Here is a 19,015-nt window from a genome sequence, read left to right as displayed (position 1 = left end):
TTTGAATAATCGACCTTTCAAAGAGTTAGAATTGTCGTAAAACGTACAGAAATGCAATACGTGTAATTAATCCAGCATTGCTCCTTTATCCAGATTCTCTTGGCAATTGAGAGAAATTTAATAGTGCTAAAGGTATCTGTGTTATAAAGGTAAGGGAGTGTGAGTGCAATATTGTTCCAATTTATTTCAGAATCGCTCGCGATACGTTGGGGAAATTGAAAGACAAACGTTTACAAACAGATTTGATTGTGTTTATTGCATGCCTGCAAATGTAAGACATCGATGCGGATGTTTTAGCTCAAAATGGTGATGGTAAAGTTGAGGAAAGGGGTGTTCTGCATTGATTCTTGAGTTATATACACATTGCACAATTTCACTCCAGACTACTTTTCTATACTTCACCCCTGGCGTCGAAAGCTCTTCTCACCTATTTTCCGCATCGATACTGCGAAGAGCTCGGAATTGGTGGTGAAGCAGGTGAATAGGTTTCAAGCATTGGGGGATATTGATTAAGGGTGGTATGCACAGTAGCCAGCTGATTTATTAGGCTTATTAATTAATTAATCAGAAAACCTATGCACAGACACAGAAAATGACACTTGAAAGCTCTGTTAAGTTCTGTTTCGAATTAATCAGTGTGTTTACTGTGTCCACCGCTAGAGATCAGAACAGGCGCATAGAGGATGTGAAAATTTTGACGACCAGCTGATTCATATAATGAAGGGTTCCTAAATTTAAAAAATTATTGCCATTTCTGAATTATTGAAATAATATTTTCTGTAAATTTTCACTGTTTTTTGATTATAAAATATTATAAATCTTCATTTTGAATCACAAGCTATTATTTTTTTCATTGATATCGCTAAGAAATTGTAAATATTGTGCAAAAGGATTAGAACATTTGTTTTACCAAACATGTGAACCCCGGAGAATTTTGTGCACTGACATTTGGCCGCGAGATAATGTGAATTAATATCAATATTTCCGGATTTATGTGCTAATTCGTCTCTAAAATGGCTCTAATGCAGGAAAATGAGTTTCTATCACTTGATGTGGAGGGTAAGTCATTGCCAAGTACAGGCAAACTAAAATTATGCAATATTTTTTTACGAAACAGAGCAGGAAGCTGAAAACCAACCTAAAAGACTGAAGACCAGAGAGAAGCGTACCAAACTCAGCCAGCGCGATATTTTCATTAGTTTTGTGGAGCAAAATCCGGAAGTACTAGACAATAATGATGCAGCATATGCAAAAAAATGGAAAATTCTGGCAAGTAAACTTAATACGATTGAGCCGAAGAAGAGTACCAGTGCGTGGATAAAGAACCTCAAAGAATGGGAGTACTCCCTCAAATCCAAATACAATAAAGCGAAAAAAAACTCCCGGGTGGCAACAGAAATGTCCAATTTTGAGATGAGGGCTCTAGCAGCCTTTGGAATCATACGTTTGAAAGGAAATTCAGAACTTTCAAACCTATTTTTTCCTGAAACAATTTCCACATCGACACCTACCACAAGGATTTTGAGCACACAGTCAGGTGCAAATTCTTCACTAGCCTCTCCAGATGAATCCTTTTTAGGTGAAGTTGGTTGTTGCACGTCTCTAGAAATGGAGGATTTTGTTAATCAACATGACAAAGAATCACTCCCACAGAAGACAAAATCATTTGATATTCCTGTGGAATCCTTGGAGCAGGTAATTCCACCGAAAAAGAAGTCTCGATCTTTGCTACGTGATCCTGATATGGCAGAGATTCTGAATGTTCTTTCTGACCAAAATAAAGTCAACCAGAAAAATGCTCAAATTGCTGAGAAGAACGCTGAGAGCTTTGCTACCATCGCTAATTCTCTTAAGGATATGGTGGGTTTCTTTATCGCTGGAAATCGCCAAACACAAAATAAAGAATAATATTTTTGTATTACTTTCTGATATCAAAAAATACAGTACAAATGAATTCATGTGATTACAAGTTATTGAAATATATTGAAGCGATTCAAATGAATTCTATTGATGAAGTCTTGGGTGAAGTGTTTGTGCGTAGTCATTTCGGATGTTTCGAGCCATTTGTAGTAAATCTTCATCTTCTTCAATGGCAAACTCCACTGATTGATCTTCCAAGTCTTCCACATCGTTCAGTGGAAAATTGTTTAATTTTAAGAAGTTGTACAGGATCACACAGCCATATATTATATTCCCAGCTTTTGTCGGATGATAATAAAGGGTTCGCATTTTAGACAAACATTTAAAGCTTCCCTTTAAAACACCAAAAGCTTGTTCAATGCATTTTCTAGCCTGTTTATGTTTCATATTATAAAAACTTTGAAAATCCTCATGAGGCTCTATATATGGCGTTAGCAACCAGGGTTCTGTTGGATAGCCACAATCAGCCAGTAAGAATAGTGGATTATTTAAATCAAAATTTTGCTGTAAATATTCACGAACAGGAGACATCACCCATATGGAACTATCATGAACAGCTCCAGGATATCGAGCATTTACACTTGTAAAAATCAGGTCAGATGTGCAACAAGCTTCCACGTTAATACTATAATATTTTTTACGATTCCGGTAATGACGAGGATGATGCTCTATATCAGAACTCCAAGGCTTTGAAATTGCCACATGTGTACAATCAAGCGTTCCCAGGATGTTTGGAACGCCAAATTTATCAAGAAATCCTCTCTGAACTATATTTTTCCCTTCGTCTGTTGATGGAAATGAAATGTACTTTCGAGCCAAGTGCTGCACAATTAGATTAGTAATTTTTGATAGATTTCGAGAGACAGAAGATTGGCTTGTATTAAGAGTATTACAGTCGCCAACTACTCCCTGGAAACTACCATTCGCGTAAAAGTACAGAGTAGATAAAACCCTTATGTAGAAAGGAATATCTTCTTCAATTCCTTCGTCGAAAGGACTCAACTCATCCACCAAATCTTTTGCCAAAGCACGCGGAAATCTGTATTTCCTTCGAAATGTGTTTTCTGGAAGGACAAATGCATTGTTTTTGTCTCGAAGTTCTCGCAGTCTCCGGAGAGTTCTCGTTCTGCAAAAGATAAATTAATTGTACAAATTTTACTACATTTTTTAAAAGAATTTTTTAATATATTTTTCTCACCGAGCATCCTGGGCTTTCCTTTTTCGCAAAAGCACCAACAGCAGAAATACACAAATTGTACTTTGAGGCATGATTTCCAACACTTAATTTGACAATAATGTGTAACAACCTCCTCTCGAGGAGCATGTTTATAAATCAAAAATTCCATTAGTTAATAAAATGTCAAGTTCTGTGCATCGGAACACTTATTAATTTGAAATTAAGCTTTTAACGGCCATTTTAATAAGTAACTTATTTATAAATTAGTAAGCTGGTTACTGTGCATAGGTTTTCTTATTTATTAACAAATTAATAAATCAACTGGTTACTGTGCATACCCCCCTAATTTCGTTTTGTTTATTTACACCACCATTCCCTATTCACATTTGGTCTGGTTGGATGGGCGTAGGCACTTTCTGAAGAAGAAGAAAATTCCATGTCCGTTATTCGGTTGTGCGTATTGTTCAGACAGAGATTAAGGTCACCCCAAAAACAACCAACTTGCACATTGAATACCGCCACGGAAGATGAACTCAATGCGATGAATGAGATATTTGAAAAGGGGTTGATAACTTCGTTGTTATCTGATCGATTTAATGATAATTCACTTTAGTACAAATTACGATGTACTAAAAATTAATTAATTAGACAGAAGGTTTCATTTAAATCTGGTTATTGAGATATTTAAACACAGGTTGATTTAATGCGATCATTTAACCTATTTAGCCATAGTTCATTTTAGTACAATTGTGATGTACTAATTTATTCCGTGCAGAATATCCTAATAAGCCAATATTCACACACAATCATTACTCCAAGATCCTAGGCAATAGCCTCTAGGTCATTATTCGAATATTTTCTAACACAGCATATTTTAGTACAGCAGTAATCAATATATTTCATCCCAGTAAAAAAAAGCATGAGAAGACGAAATATTCAGTTGCAAAACAATCTTTATTAGTACATTTTAGTACTTGTAGGATTTATTACAAAATTTATATTCCACCTGGAAAGTTTTTTAATGTTGAAATTCAATCCTGCAAAGCTATATTTGATTTCGAAATCGTTTATTTGGCGGTTACCTCTATTTGTACATTTTAGTACTTAAGGGATTTACCACAAATTTTTTTGTCGTGAAGCTAAATTTGTTTTAAATTTAAGATAAATCTTAAAGTCGCTCGCTTCGAATTTATCTATAAGATACCTGCATTTGTTCATTTTAGTCCTTACAAGTTTTACTGTACTATTCTATTCTATTACAGAAATTGTAAAATTTTTAGAAATTTTGTATTATAAAGCTGTTATTAGATAAGCATTATCCTGAAAATCGTCCACTTCGTGGTTCTCTACTGGATACCTTCATTAGTACATTTTAGTACTTGTAGGATTCACTACAAAATTTATGTTCCACCTGGAAAGTCTTTTAATGTTGAAATTCAATTCTACAAAGCTATATTTGTTTAGCTATAGCTATAGCGTTTACCTCTACTTGTACATTTTAGTACTCGTAAGTTTTACTGCATCATTCTGTTCTAGTGGAAACATTGTAAAATCTTTAGAAATTTTGTATAACAGAACTGTTCTCAGTTGAGCATTAACCTGAAAATCGATCACTTCGTGATTACCTATTCGATACCTCTGTTAGTACATTTTAGTGCTCGTAAGATTTACTATACCATTGGTTTATATTGTTAGAAATATTCAAAATACAAAAAACTAATTGATTATTTTTCTATTTTAAAACTATATTTAGTTGATATTTAAACTAAAAATTGATCATTTCACAGTTGTACATTTTAGTACTTAGAAAATGTATCATAAAAATAAATTTTGGGGCTGAAATTCTAAAGCATTGAAAATGCTTTCCAACAAAATTATATCCAATACAGAAATAATCTCCATATTGATGTAATCGCGGTTATTAATGTCATAATTTTTGTTAAATGGTTTAGTACAATTGAAGTGTACTAATTCATTTACTTGGCAAGTTGTTAGTTAGTTAGTAGCTTAGTTGTTGCAAATATTTAAATACACAGCTTAAGGCTATTTTTTATATTTTCTAATTTGAGTACATTATTAATTAAAATGTTTTATTTTATGCTGCAATAAAATAATTACTAAACGTGTTTATGTCATTAAAATTTCACTGTAGTTGTAAAGAACAAATTTTTAAAATAAATAATAAATCTTACTAGTCAAAAGCATCTTAATTGATTTGAAATTTCTTTATAAATTTCAGTTTAAAGTAATAATTGCAATTCTGTAGTACATGTTCTAAAATTTTGTTAGGTTAAAAATCATCTATGTTTAAAGTTCAGGGAGATTCAGATAAATTTAATCAAACTACTATTGCACTAACGGATTTTGATATTACACTATCGTTTTTGTTTTTCAATTCAAAAACATAGCAATTTTTCTAATTTTAGTACAAATTTATACTTAGCCTTAATTATAGGTTTATTTGGTACTAAAAAAATATGTACTTAACTCAAAATTTAAGCACACATCACAAATGAAAAGTAAGTACTAAAATAATAGTCGCAAATTAAGCGAGATTCCTCTATCAAGATAAATTTAGTACACCTGATATCTGACATAACCTAACTTGCATGACTTTTAAATGAATCCCGAAGTCAGTTGTTGTCAAATCTTAATTTATTTGCATTTTTTATACAATTTTACGTACAGAATTCAATTGATCAGCATTATTATCTGTCTAGAAATTGTGTCTTTAATTTGAATTTCACTTCTTAATTTTAGTACAACCTGAAAATATAATTTAAATGTCATGACAAAGGAAAGTTCAAGTACAATTTTTCCCTACCTTCACTTATTTTTAATAAAGGTTACACTTATTCCTACGCAAATTAATTAAAATATCGGTTTTCCTTCCATTTGCATGCCCCTCAAGGTTTGAGTGGCGAAAGTAGAATTGTGGAAATGAGATTGGATTCCGTGGGATTAGGTATGATTGCGGTGGGAATTGATATGATGTGAAATGGTGAAAACATTCCCTTGCGAACATAGGGAGAACATTGGGGCATAGATACGAAAGGAATTATCACTGTCGTTTAAAATGTACAATGCGATTACAATTCACGAAGAGAATGTTTCTTTGCACCCTCCATCCACCAACTTGAAATAATTAATTGTGTTTCAACTCCCACACTCTTCAAAATTCTCCCATGATCTCTAGTTCGTCTTTGCGCGAGCTTTGGGATTGTAATCCAATTTTATCTATATCTCACCCAAGAGGGATGGTTGATACTACAACAACGCTCTTTTCTGCCTTTTTCTCTGGTTCCCTGCTTGAATGTGGTTGATTCTGGGTGAACGAGAGAGAGACTATTATTAGCAACTATGGACAATTATGTCGAAGAAAATGAATATTACAATAGTCATCGCTTCAATTAAGACAGTGTTTACCAATGACTCACCCACAAAACACACCCTTTTATCTATTCTATGCCATCGAACTCGTGGGTGAGTTCTTTTGCCCCCGTAGAGGATTTTCACAGGACATCCAATGGATTTCCACATATTCCTTAGGAAAATTCTTCTAAAGATCCCTTATGACGATCCTGATAGTTTTCCCAATGAATTTTTCCCACAGGATCCCTTATAAAGGGAGATTTAGAAGGGATAGCATGTGTAGCACAGTTTTGTGGACGACTGGTTCGAACTCATGACTTAAAACTGGTAGAAGTTAAAGATTCACCAGGGATTCTTCCTAAAGAACCCTTTTCCCAAAACAGTAATACTCTCAGTCGATCCTTTCAAAGAAATCAACACTTTACGGTATACTTCGGGAGAGAAAGTCCAAAGTAAGAGAAAACCCTGGAAAGAAGTTCTCTGTACAGTGCTCGCTCTCATGACTTAGATGCCATATAACCGATTTATTGAACAGATTGAATCCTTCAAAAGATCGCCCAAAATAGCTTAGGAGTAATATAATTGAATATCGGATAAAAAAAATTACGCATCGGTTATGAACCGGATCCTTACCGGTTCAGAACCGATTTAAACCGGTTCAGTTTTATTGAAAATTCCAAGACCATTCCAACGAGTCCAAACATGATACCGTTCGGTTGAGAAATACGCTCTCTTGAGCCTTTGTAACTTTTGATCTTGAAAAACCGTTATTAGGAATGATTCAACGATATTTTCTTAGAAGGACGAAATGTCCGTCTGGATAACTTCTAAAACATATCCTTTAAACAGAATCTATTTAACCTTTTGTCTTAAAAACTCTCTAAGAGTGCTTCGAAAGCATCCTGTATACAGACGAAAAAAAGGAAAACAACATTTGAAACAAATTCGAATGTTAACTGGTTATTAACCGATTTTAAGCGGTCTATAATTTATTATATTTAAAGCATCGCTCAAAATAACAGTAGAGTAGAGCTACAATCTTTCCAGTGTGTTCATTGAAACTTTGAATTTAATTACCATATCTTGTTCATTTTGAAGTCTACGAATATAGTTATCGACTCTTGTGATACAAAAACCTCAAAATGGGTAACCCTAAGAATTCCTCTTGTTTTAAACCGATCTGACTCACAGAGGTCCTTAGAACTGCGTTCTCTAGGCCAGATTACGAGTTGACAACCAGTATTCGTACTGATCACTAAGGGTCACTGATGGTTCCAATTCGAGATTCCGCAATTCCGAAATCTTTGGATTTTGACACTCGGGAAAGATCCCGGAATCAAACACTAGGTAAAACAGGATTCCTGTATCCCGAAGTACTTAAATATTGCTAGCTTAAAAATCTTAAAGTCCCAAAAAACTTGGGATCTCTCATGGTTTTTGGTACCGCAATTCCGAAAACCGGAATTCTAGAATCCTAGATTTTCGGAATACCACGATCCGAAAATTGGGATTAGTGAAATTCTTAAATGATGGGACATCGAATTTTGTAAAATGTCAGAAATCTTGGAAACTCTACTGGTCACAGTACTATCACCGCTCTCCCTAGAATTCAACATGATATCGCTGCTTCTGTCGGAAATCGCAGGTTTTAGCTGAGATTCTTTACAATCTCAGCTTTTGTGGTCCTAGGTGAAATCTGACCTCGTCAGATCGGGCCCAAATTTTATATTTACACGTTTTGACACTCATAGATCACGAATATCATGTGTGCTAAAAATCGATTTTCGGGGACGTCCCATCCGTCCCGTTCGGAGTACAAACGCTTCTGGAGAGAGAACGGAAAGAGATGTCGACAAACGGTTTTCGGCAAAGGTTAAATATCGAAAAGTGGCTAGAAGTTGATGATGTCAGACCTACCCCCCCCACATTTTGAAACACTCCCAAATTTTATTTTTTCAATAACTCAGCCCCTATGGCATCGATCGATCTCAAATTTTAGTATGTCATAGTTGGGCCTAAGAGCTTTCGATCAATACAGAACTTAAGGTCCTCCGACTCCTGGAAGAGTACGGATGGAGGCACAGGGCTGGGTCGCTGCCGGGCAATTGGCCGCGATAAGCCTTGGTCTCCTTATGGAATCTTTCAGGGCAGAAGCCCGGCTACAATGGTGTACTATAACGACTATAACCCTTATGACACCTTAATTTCATCCGATTAATCGAAAATCGATTTTCGATTAATCGATCTCGAATATTTCGAAAACTATACTATGCTTTTTCTTTAAATTTTAATATGTTGTAGCTGAGGTCAAGACCTTTCCAACGGTGGGTCGCACTCCTCCCACGATGTACCCTGACCCTAGCTATAACCAAAAATGTCTTGACCGGACTGCATTTTCTGTGTTTATGAAGGGATTTCGATGAAATTTTAGCCTATATTGTATCTGAGTGCATGATCTTTCTAATAATGGGTCCCATCCGTCTCTACCCCAACCCATTATACCCCGACCCTTACTATATCTATATGGACCGGACTCTAACTCTAATGTTTATTAACCGATTTCAATGAACTTTTTTTTTCTTTTGTTGGCCTTCCCCACTCAGACTATTTAAAATAGAAAATTACCAGTGATAAGCCCAGATAAGCTTATGGTAGCTGAGATTCTTTACAGGTGACCTCGAAATGCGTGCAACTCGGGGTGCTTGCGACTCTGAATACATGAAAATTCGATTGTGAGTTGAATTTTGGGGGTAAGGAATCACGTCGAGACAACGCGATTCTTTACCCCCAAAATTCAATTTACAATAGAATTTTCACGTATTCTGAGTTGCAAGCACCCCGAGTTGCACGCGTTTCGAGGTTACCTGTAAAAAATCTCAGCTACCATAAGCTTACACTGAGAGAAATCCGAAAAAGTTAAAATAACATTCCGGAAATGTTAATTTTACCCTGCAGTATTGATCCGAAATTGGTGTAAATATTACCCTTTTTAGGTGTATTGGGGGTTAAAGTTATCCATTTCTATGTTAATTTTACCCTTAAAAAGGTGTAAATTAACATTAAAAAATGTTGATATATTTTTACACCTAAAAGGTGTTAAAGTTATGAGGAAAAAAGAGTTAATCGCAACCTCTTTTTTTCTCAGTGTATTTAGGCTTATGACTGTTTTTTTCTCTTCTCTATTTAAATTTTTCTCATTTAATTTTGTTTTCATTATCTTTTTTTTTCTTGTATTCAATTTTTTTGTCCTATCTAATCAAACATTGTAAGAGGGACGCATCCTAAATATGTTTGATTTAAAACAAATAAATAAATTCAAACTCAAACATTAGAGGATTCCGGAAGTCGTTGGAAAGCTCCAATCACTTACGGAAACATATGAACTATCCCCAGAGCTTACGGCTCGGGCTCGAATCCTTCATTATTGGTCAAGTCAAGTATTACAACAAGTTGATTGTTGATTACAACTTATTGATGGTAATTTCCTGTTGGTTTTTATCTTCTGTGACCTTGAAAACCCGTTATTAGACATAATTCAAGGACATTTTCTTTTAATTTGATTTATAGGGGTCATCTGAAGGCCCTTGTCGCTGTCGCCAACCGTTTAACCTCTACTTCTCATGACTATCGACAAAACATTCGCAAGGTCCTCTAAAGATCATTTCGCTATGGGGTTGTGGATTAACTACGCCAACACCTATACATTTCGTTTATAATTGAAATTGTACCCAATATCTTCCTTTGAAGGTGGCTTTTGTTCACTGAAATGGCTTTTCTCTCAACAATTGCTTTGATTAGGAATGTAGGTGGGATGTCTGATAAGAAAATAGAAACGTCTGCTAAAAAGGGGTGCAAAAGGTAGAATTTATTGATTAAAATAATCTTATAATGCAAAACATATTTCTTTGGCTAATTAACACTTGTTATATGGAAAAGCTCTTAGGAAAATTATTGTAGAACGTAAAATTTTATCATGTTCTTTATGTTTTCTTCACGATAGTGGAAAATTTTTCAATGCTCTGGATGGTTGGAAGGATATAAAATTAACTCTTCATTCGTGGTTGGTATTGAAGGGTGGCAACTTTATGTTTTTCTCACCAACAGCACTATGTTTTATTCAAATGGATCATAATTATTTTATAATATGCAATTTTGCAGTTTTTCTTTTAATTTTCTCTTGTCTGATTATTTTGATTGTGAGATTAATTTACGATGAAACCAAAACGGGGAAAAGTTATGAGGTTTTCTAATGAATTTGACAAAGTTCAAAAATGTCAAAGAACACGTATTTGATAAGTTTGACATCTGTCAAAGAAATCAAGATTTTAAGGAACACTTTGACAGCTCGGTTGTCTCCACACTGAGAGAAATCCGAAAACGTTAAAATAACATTCCGGAAATGTTAATTTTACCCTGCAGTATTGATCCGAAATCAGTGTAAATATTACCCTTTTTGGTGTATTATGGGTTAAAGTTACCCTTTTTTCATGTTAATTTTACCATTAAAAAGCTGTAAATTAACATTAAAAAATATTGATATATTTTTACACCCGAAAAGTGTTAAAGTTATGACGAAAAAAATTAATCGTAGCCTCTTTTTTTTCTCAGTGTTATCTCTTTGGTATAGACACTGAGGAAAAAAAGAGGGTGTGATTAACTTTTTTTCCTCATAACTTTAACACTTTTTAGGTGTAAAAATATATCAACATTTTTTAATGTTAATTTTACACCTTTTTAAGGGTAAGATTAACACGAAAAAGGGTAACTTTAACCCCCAATACACCTAAAAAGGGTAATATTTACACCGATTTCGGATCAATACTGTAGGGTAAAATTAACATTTCCGGAATGTTATTTTAACGTTTTCGGATTTCTCTCAGTGGAGATAATTGGGGCTGAAATTACAGAATTTTTTATCGAGTGTTTGACAGCTGTCATCCGGGAAATGGCGATCGGGATATTGAAGATTTTACAGGAAATTTCCATACATCCAAAAGGCACTAAAACTCCATTGAAAATACAGTGAAAAATTCTTCTTAATCCTCGGAAATGTCGCGAAATTTTGACATAACCTCACCTGATGCTCACATAACCTCAAATTTTACCCTTGCTGCTTACGTTCGAACAAATAAACTACGGCGTAAATTTTTAGTGAAATAAATGTAGCATTAGAGCGGCATCTTAGAAATAATTCTTCTTTTTTCAGACATCCTTCTATTAATGCATGAAAAAGAGGAAAAGTTTTATTCTCTCATCATCGACCAAATTACCTCTCACCTGCAGCACAAAGTGAGTACAGACGTAAAAAAAAAGAAAATTGATTGTGATTAAACATGTTTTTTCCGTCCATTGAATTTAATTGCGTTTCACGAGGTAATTTCAATTGAATAAATTCTTACAACTGATTAAATCTTTTATCTACTTTTCATTTTGGAGAGCAAATTAAATTGTGTGTTTGACAGCAATTGAATTAATAATCCTCTACTCTTTTTTTTACATGAGATATTTAAACAGCATGTTTCAGTGGCACTTGGGGGGTTGAGAGGAGCTCAAAATGAGCTAATTGGGAGACTTTTGAGCACGTGTGCTCTATGAAGTCGTGCAGATAGTAGTGTACACGTGAATAAAGCTTTAATTGCACTCATTTCGGTTGAATTATAGCGTTTTTGGGGAAAGAGTTGTGTAAATCCTCTCGTATTTCAGGATGAAACAACAAGAAAAGTGAGATGATGAGTTGTATTGTTTATTGATTATTCTCTTTGGAGGCCCTGTAATGAATTCTGTATGCGTATTTCTTTGTCACCATGAAACAATGATAAAGCTACAAGAGTTATAGCAAAAGCATTTGCACAAGTATTCCATCGTATTGTGCTAAATATTTATTACAAGTTCCTGTGAAAATTTCACAATAGAAAATGTTCGGATGTGAAAAGAAACTTCCATGTAAATGTGTTACCCTGAAAAAATTGGCTTACAAAAATCTTGTAAAATTATTGTAAAAATCTTGTTTTTCTTCATAACAAAACTGGATTTTTCAGTAGTAAATCTTGAACATTATTTACACAGAAATCAGCAAAAAATATTATATAAAACTTTCCAAGTTCGTATTACTGAGAGAAGTCCGAAAAAGTTAAAATAGCATTCCGGAAATGTTAATTTTACCCTACGGTATTGATCCAAATTATGTGTAAAAATTCCCTTTTTTATGTGTATTAGTAGTTAAAGTTACCCTTTTTCATGTTAATTTTGTCCCTGAAAAGGTGTAAAATTAACAAAAAAAAAAAAAGATATATTTTTACACCTGTAGATTGTAGATTGTTGGGCTTTCCGACTGGCGTTGGACAACTAGGCTCAAAAGAGCCCTTTGTGTCCCCCATATTCCATAATTCCGTTATTTTTACACCTAAAAAGTGTTATTATTATGACAGAGAAACGTCAATCGTACCTAAGTTTTTAGATATTTTTGATTAAAAAAATGTGGAATTGGCTTGCAGCATATGCTGCGGTCCGGAAAGAGTTAAAAAGAAACAAACTAGGCGCCTAAAATGGCGTCTAAAATCTACAAGCAATTTCGTCAAAGTCTATATCTTAATTAAGACATTCTTATATTTTGTAATCATCTACAAGAATTGGATTTTTTTTTGATTCTCAGTTGTCAAAAAAACAAATTCTTTCAAGAGTATCCTCTATTATTCTTTGGGTACCTAGAGTTCCGAAAGATGCATAAGTGTTAAATAATTGATTATAGCTGTGGTGGTCAAAATTCCGAAAACCAAAATCCTGAAAAGGCAAAAATATCAAATGCCATAATCCCGAAACGCCAAAATCCTGAAAAGTCAAAATCTCGAACAGCAAAATCTCGAAAAGGTCATAATCCTGAATGCCAAAATCGCGAACGCCAAAATCCTGAAATGTCAAAATCTTGAAGAGTCGAAATCCCGAGAAGCCAAAATCCTGAAAGCCAAAATCTTGAAGAGCCAAAATCATGAACGGAAAAATCCCTAAAAGGTCACAATCCTGAATACTATAATACCAAATGTCAAAGTTCTGAAAGGCCCAAAATCTCGAAAATTAAAATCCCGAAACGCTAAAATCCTGAAAACCAAAATCTTGAAAAGCTAAAATCTTAAAAGTCAAAATCTTGAATAGCCAAAATACCGAATAAGATCACAGTCTTGAATACCAAAATCCCGGAAACCCCGAGACGCCAAAATCCTGAAACTGAAATATTGAAATGTCAAAATCCTGAATGCCAATGAAGAGTCAAAATCGCGAAATTAAAAATCCTGAAAAAGATCACAATTCTGAATGCTAAAATCCCGAATGTCAAAGTCCTATTATAAAAGGGCCAAAATCCAGGAAAATCAAAATCCTGAAAGCCGATTTCTTGAAACAGCCAGATCCCGAAAGAGCTCACAATTATGAATACCAAAATATATCGAACGTCAAAATGTTGAATTCGTCAAAATCCCGATCGCCAAAATCCTAAAAACCAAAATCATTGAGAGCCGAAATTCCGAAAAATGCCAAAATCCCGAACGTCAAAATTTTGAAAAGCCAAAATCCCGGAAAGCCAAAATTCCGAATAGGTCGAAATCTTAAAAGAGATGGAATGATACGGAGGATAGTATGTGGGGATACTTCCGAAGGAGACACTTGAATCTACCTTTATTTAGTTCTTTGTACCTGATCCTTAACGTAATGCATATAACTGGGTCCTAGTAGTGCTTTGGAATTAAAGAATAGAGGTCAATTAGATTCAGGGTTTTCTTTTCCTTTTAAAGCTATACGGCCCAAGCCATGCAAATCACAAGGCCAAACGTCACTGCGTTATTGACGTTGTCTTTTACACACTTTTTACTTCTCGAACTCAAAGAGAGAGCAAAGTTATATAATCGTCGTTTTTTTTTTCAACTTTTCACTGTTCTGGAGCTTAAACGTTAAGAGATATCGACTTCCAGTCTTAGATGACCCCCAATAAAAAACAATATCTCGACGTTTTTTCCCCTCCCCACCAAAATCATGTTTTTTCGGTTTTTCTAAAAATTGGCCCAAGCTTTTTCAATGATTTTCGGATATGTTTTAGGGTAGTCCATGCGAACATTTCTCCCAAATATACCTATGACCAGAAAATTTACCGTCTTGAATTATTGAAGGTCAAAATGCAACTACTTTGGAGGGCCAATTTTTCAACCGATTTGGTTAAATTTGGATTTTTTGGAAAGGTATTGAATTTCTGAACCCGGATACATCGGACTAAAATCGAATTTCCAATAGGTGTTTTTGGAAAAGTATTGCAATTTCGAACCCGGCTGCATCGGTCTTCATCGGTAATGAACCGGTTCAGTACCGATTTTGAATAATTTTTTCGGAAATTTTTTTTCTTGACCTTAAATTTGTTCTAGATCTAGAGGTCAAACGGTAAGAGTTATCGACTTCCGGTCTTCGATGACCCCCAATAAAAAAACAATATCTCTAGACGTTTTTCCCCTTTTCCCCTCCCCTCCCCTAAAAACATGTTTTTTTCAGTTTTTCTCAAAATTGGCCCAAGCTTTTTCAATGATTTTTGAATTTGTTTCAGAGCTAGTCCAGGCGAACATTTCGCCCAAACATACCTATGACCGCAAAATTCGCCATTTTGAATGATTGAAGGTCAAAGGTCAACCACTTTGGTAGGGTAATTTTTCACCCGATTTGGTTAACCCTTTAAGGACGAGAAGGTCAAAAATCGAGGGTCAGAAAAAATAATTTTTTCTAACTTTTTTAGAGCAAAATACAGCTTTAGAAGGCCGTAGGAAAAATTTCATTTTTGGGTCACCGGTGACCCAATCGTCTTTAAAGGGTTAAATTTTGATTTTTTGGAGAGGTATTGAAATTTCGAACCCGGTTGCATCGGTCTTCATTGGTAATGAGTCGGTTAAGTACCGATTTTTTGATTTTTAAATTCTATTGTGATTTTGTGAATCAATTTGATCTCTAGTAGATCAGTAATACCAAAAGATCATGCAAAAAAAACTAATTCACGGTGAGCTCTCGTGAGTTCGAGCATTCCGCAAAGCTGGGACGCTTTGCCATCTCTTTTTCATTGCTGTTGTTTTTGTTGTTGTTGTCTTGGTTTGAATTTAATTCAACCGTGTCGGTTTCTAAGGTTGGACTGAGGGAGGATGTTCTTTCTACCCGGATGTAGATTCAGGACGTCAAGTTGAGTAGAATTAATGAGTCCAATTCACCTATTTATTAAAAGAGATGTATAGGATTTGAGGTTATGTTCCATCTAGCCTCAAAAACAGTAATCCTTGAATCGAAAACGTTTAAGCTTAGTCTAATATTCTTTTCGTCTTGTAATTCATAAATCTAGAATCTCTTTATCATACTTCGAGGTTTAATAACTAGTCAGGAAACGGTTCAAATGTACAAAATATGTCACATTTTTGAGGTTAGAGTTCTTCTGAAGTCTGTCACTTCTCCCAGGAGAATATTTTCCCATGTTTCGTAAATAATCCCCTCGGGAGAGTTTTAGAACGAAAAATGACTATTCCCAGAGGCATGTTCCTAATTAAAATTCTGGACTCTCTGGAGTATTATTCGCGCCTAGGAATTCCTTTCATTCTTCATCAGGGAAATGGAGGTGGTGGGTGGTAAAAATTCATTTGGGGAATGAAGAGTTTTCCCGCAATTTTACTCAACAAGATGTGGTCTGTGATTGGCATATTTCAATCTATCATTTCCTCATTCAATTGCCAAGATACGGAACACTTGATAATTTCGTTATAAATTAATAAAGTCTGTTTATGGAGTAAAAGCTCTTGACATTTAAATGAATTTCGTTGTGTTTAAACTTTAAATATTTCCATTCTCTTCCATTTTCTGTCTGAGTTTCTAAAAGAATTTCATTGCATTTTCACCGTGAGAAATAAGAACTCTATGATACTGGGATTTAGCTGTTTAATTATATTCTCCAAATTCGGTGTGTCTGTTGGGAAATTCAGTAAGAGAAAATCACATTATAACACTGTTATGCTTTCTTATTCCACAGAATGAATTTTCTTTCTTTTTTCTCCCACAAACTAATCTCGAAGCCATAAATGTTCGAAGAAGCAACCTCTCACCTTCGTAAACATCGTATTTTCTCACCGATCATTTGACATGAACTTTGCTCCTCAAGAAAAAAAAAGAAAAATAAATGATTTTCCCGCCACTTCAATTGAGTTTAATGGTTACTGCAGGAAAATGTGATGAAATGAAGTGTAAAATACTTTAATACGAACAGTGGAATAAGGAGGTAACCAGTGCTAAATTACTAATTAACTCTAAAAGAGATAATGTTCCCTCGCAGCTTTCCCTGTTTTCTTAACCATCTTCCTGGCCCAGATGATAAGAAAAAAGTTTTCTCTCACGCAAATCATGAAGAATTTTCACAGAAGAGAATTTTACCATTTAATACAGCACATAAGATTTCACTTTGAGATTCAGGGCGGAAAAAAGAGTTTTATTCACGAGGTGAAGAAGAAAAAATTAGCGGAAGGAAGGAAGGAATTAAGAAGTTCCGAACTTTCATCATGTGTGCAATAGGGTGGCCCAAAAATTTTTTTCAGGTGCGCTACCTCTCAAAATGTTATACATAATGTACGATTAGTGGTCCAAGGTATCCCCTACAATCTTCAATAGATAGAACCAAAATATTTTGTTTAGTTTAGTTTAGTAGAAGAAGGATTTGAGGCTTCGCACACACTGTACCTTCGAACACCTTATATTTCCCCATATTCTTTTAATGAATCTGACCTAACGGCAATGTATTTTAATAGCTAGTCTGAAGTCACATATTTCTTGAAAAATAATTAAGTAAGATTTATTAAAGAAATATGGGAAAAATATGTAGGGGAAAGTACTCTCCCTTCGAAAATTCATGCCTTCACTGAGAGAAATACGAAAAAGTTAAAATAACATTCCGGAAATGTTAATTTTACTCTGCAGTATTGATCCGAAATCGGGGTAAATATTACCCTTTTTAGGTGTATTGGGGGTTAAAGCTACCCCTTTTCATGTTAATTTTACATTTAAAAGGGTGTAAAATTAACATTAAAAATGTTAATATATTTTTACACCTAAAAAGTGTTAAAGTTACGTGGAAAAAAAGTTAATCGCACCCTTTTTTTCTCAGTGTTAGAGAGATCCATATGATTAATCAACGTTTTCCTAAACTATTGAAAAAATAGCAAATTTTTCAATATTTAAAAACGTTGTCAAATTTTGTCAAATTAATGAGATTTATGATCATTTAGATCTAGAGTAAATTAAGCTAATTCAAAATCTGCTCCAAATGGAAATTTTTCGCTCCTCCAAATGGAAACGTCATTGTTTTCATGATAAATACAATACTAAATTAGGGTAGGGTAAGTGTGCCAAATTCCGGCCAGCTTGCAATTTCGGCCACCTTTTTTGTTCCTCGATTTTTATTTTTTACATACTTTAGAGATTATACAATACAAAAGAATAACAAAAAATGTAGCTTCGACAAACGAGATGACGTGAAAAAGGCATTGGAAGAATTCCCGAAGGGCAAGAAATATGAGAATGAAGGTGGCCGAAATAGGGCACCAAAGCTATGTCTACATTTTTATTCATTTTAAAATGTATTAAGAATGATTTTAGAGTAAATAAAGACGACAAACTGTTAACAAGGTTCTAAGCAACACTCCTTAAAAAGAAGTAATAAAAAATCAATTTCTATTAAAGATATTACATTTGAAACTTGAGACTTTGACGCTTGCATGCAACTATGCCGAAATTTGGCACACTTACCCTAAGTGTGCCAAATTTCGGCATAGTTGCATATAAGCACCGAAGTCTTAAGCTTAAAATGCAATATTTTTAATTCATATTGATATTTTTGTTATTTTCTTTTCAGGTGGGATATGTGGAACCTTGAAGACTAGTTTGTCATCTTTGTTTTCTTCAAATTACTTCCTAAAAAGTTCCTGAAAAGTTAATAAAAAATATGGACATTGCTTTGGATAGTATTCCGGCCATTTTGAGTGAAATACCGGCCACCTTTTTTCTGATCACCTTTTGTGACGCAACGGATAGAAAACTTCAAAACGTCAAAAAGAACGAGTTTAATATTCACTTTAATACGTTTATATGACCCACAAGCCCTGAGATCTTCCGTGTAATTTGTCCAGAAGACCTGAAGAGTAGTATCTCAAATTTACGCACAGATTCCCGTAGCAATTTGGCGTTCCTGAACTGTTACAAGGCCTTTTCCACATCATATTATTATTGTTTATTTTTGTTGAATTGTCGAATATTGTCGAATATTTTTCATAGAAGCGATGGTTTTTTTTCTCTGGATATTGTAGATCTCAGAAATTGAAAAAAGAAAAAACACAAAATGAATAAGAAATTTAGGAAAGCAAAAGATGTTGTCGGAATAAGCAACACTACCTCACCTGAGAGACGCTCACAAAGCATGTACTTTTTTACGCGAAATACAAGATTCAGCTGTGAAATTTCACTCGAAATTTAAAGATTGATTCACTATTAACA

The 19,015-nt window shown here is 34.4% G+C and overlaps 2 protein-coding genes across 2 annotated transcripts in view; both read left to right on the top strand.

The window, feature by feature from the left end:
• LOC129807779 (intraflagellar transport protein 140 homolog) overlaps window positions 1-11,879 on the top strand; it is a 45,944-nt gene extending 34,065 nt beyond the window's left edge. The window contains exon 9 of the mRNA XM_055857261.1: window positions 11,676-11,879. The gene's annotated coding sequence lies outside the window, so the exon portion shown is untranslated. The remainder of the gene's footprint in view (window positions 1-11,675) is intronic.
• LOC129807781 (uncharacterized) lies at window positions 859-1,977 on the top strand. The gene is made up of 2 exons (XM_055857263.1): window positions 859-1,059; window positions 1,118-1,977. Exons 1-2 carry the CDS (start codon window positions 1,014-1,016, stop codon window positions 1,906-1,908), a joined length of 837 nt encoding a protein of 278 aa, XP_055713238.1. The 5' UTR covers window positions 859-1,013; the 3' UTR covers window positions 1,909-1,977.
• Window positions 11,880-19,015: the final 7,136 nt, after the last annotated feature.

This window comes from Phlebotomus papatasi, chromosome 3 (genome assembly GCF_024763615.1).
Source record: "Phlebotomus papatasi isolate M1 chromosome 3, Ppap_2.1, whole genome shotgun sequence".
NCBI lineage: Eukaryota > Metazoa > Arthropoda > Insecta > Diptera > Psychodidae > Phlebotomus > Phlebotomus papatasi.
The sequence above is the reverse complement of the archived record's forward strand: the minus strand, read 5'-3'. Positions and strand labels throughout refer to the sequence as shown.

Coding starts and splice junctions, on each gene's coding strand:
- LOC129807781 (XM_055857263.1), top strand. CDS start 1,014: ATGGCTCTAATGCAGGAAAATGAGTTTCTATCACTTGATGTGGAGG. Junction 1,060..1,117: donor TCTATCACTTGATGTGGAGG/GTAAGTCATTGC, acceptor TTTACGAAACAG/AGCAGGAAGCTGAAAACCAA.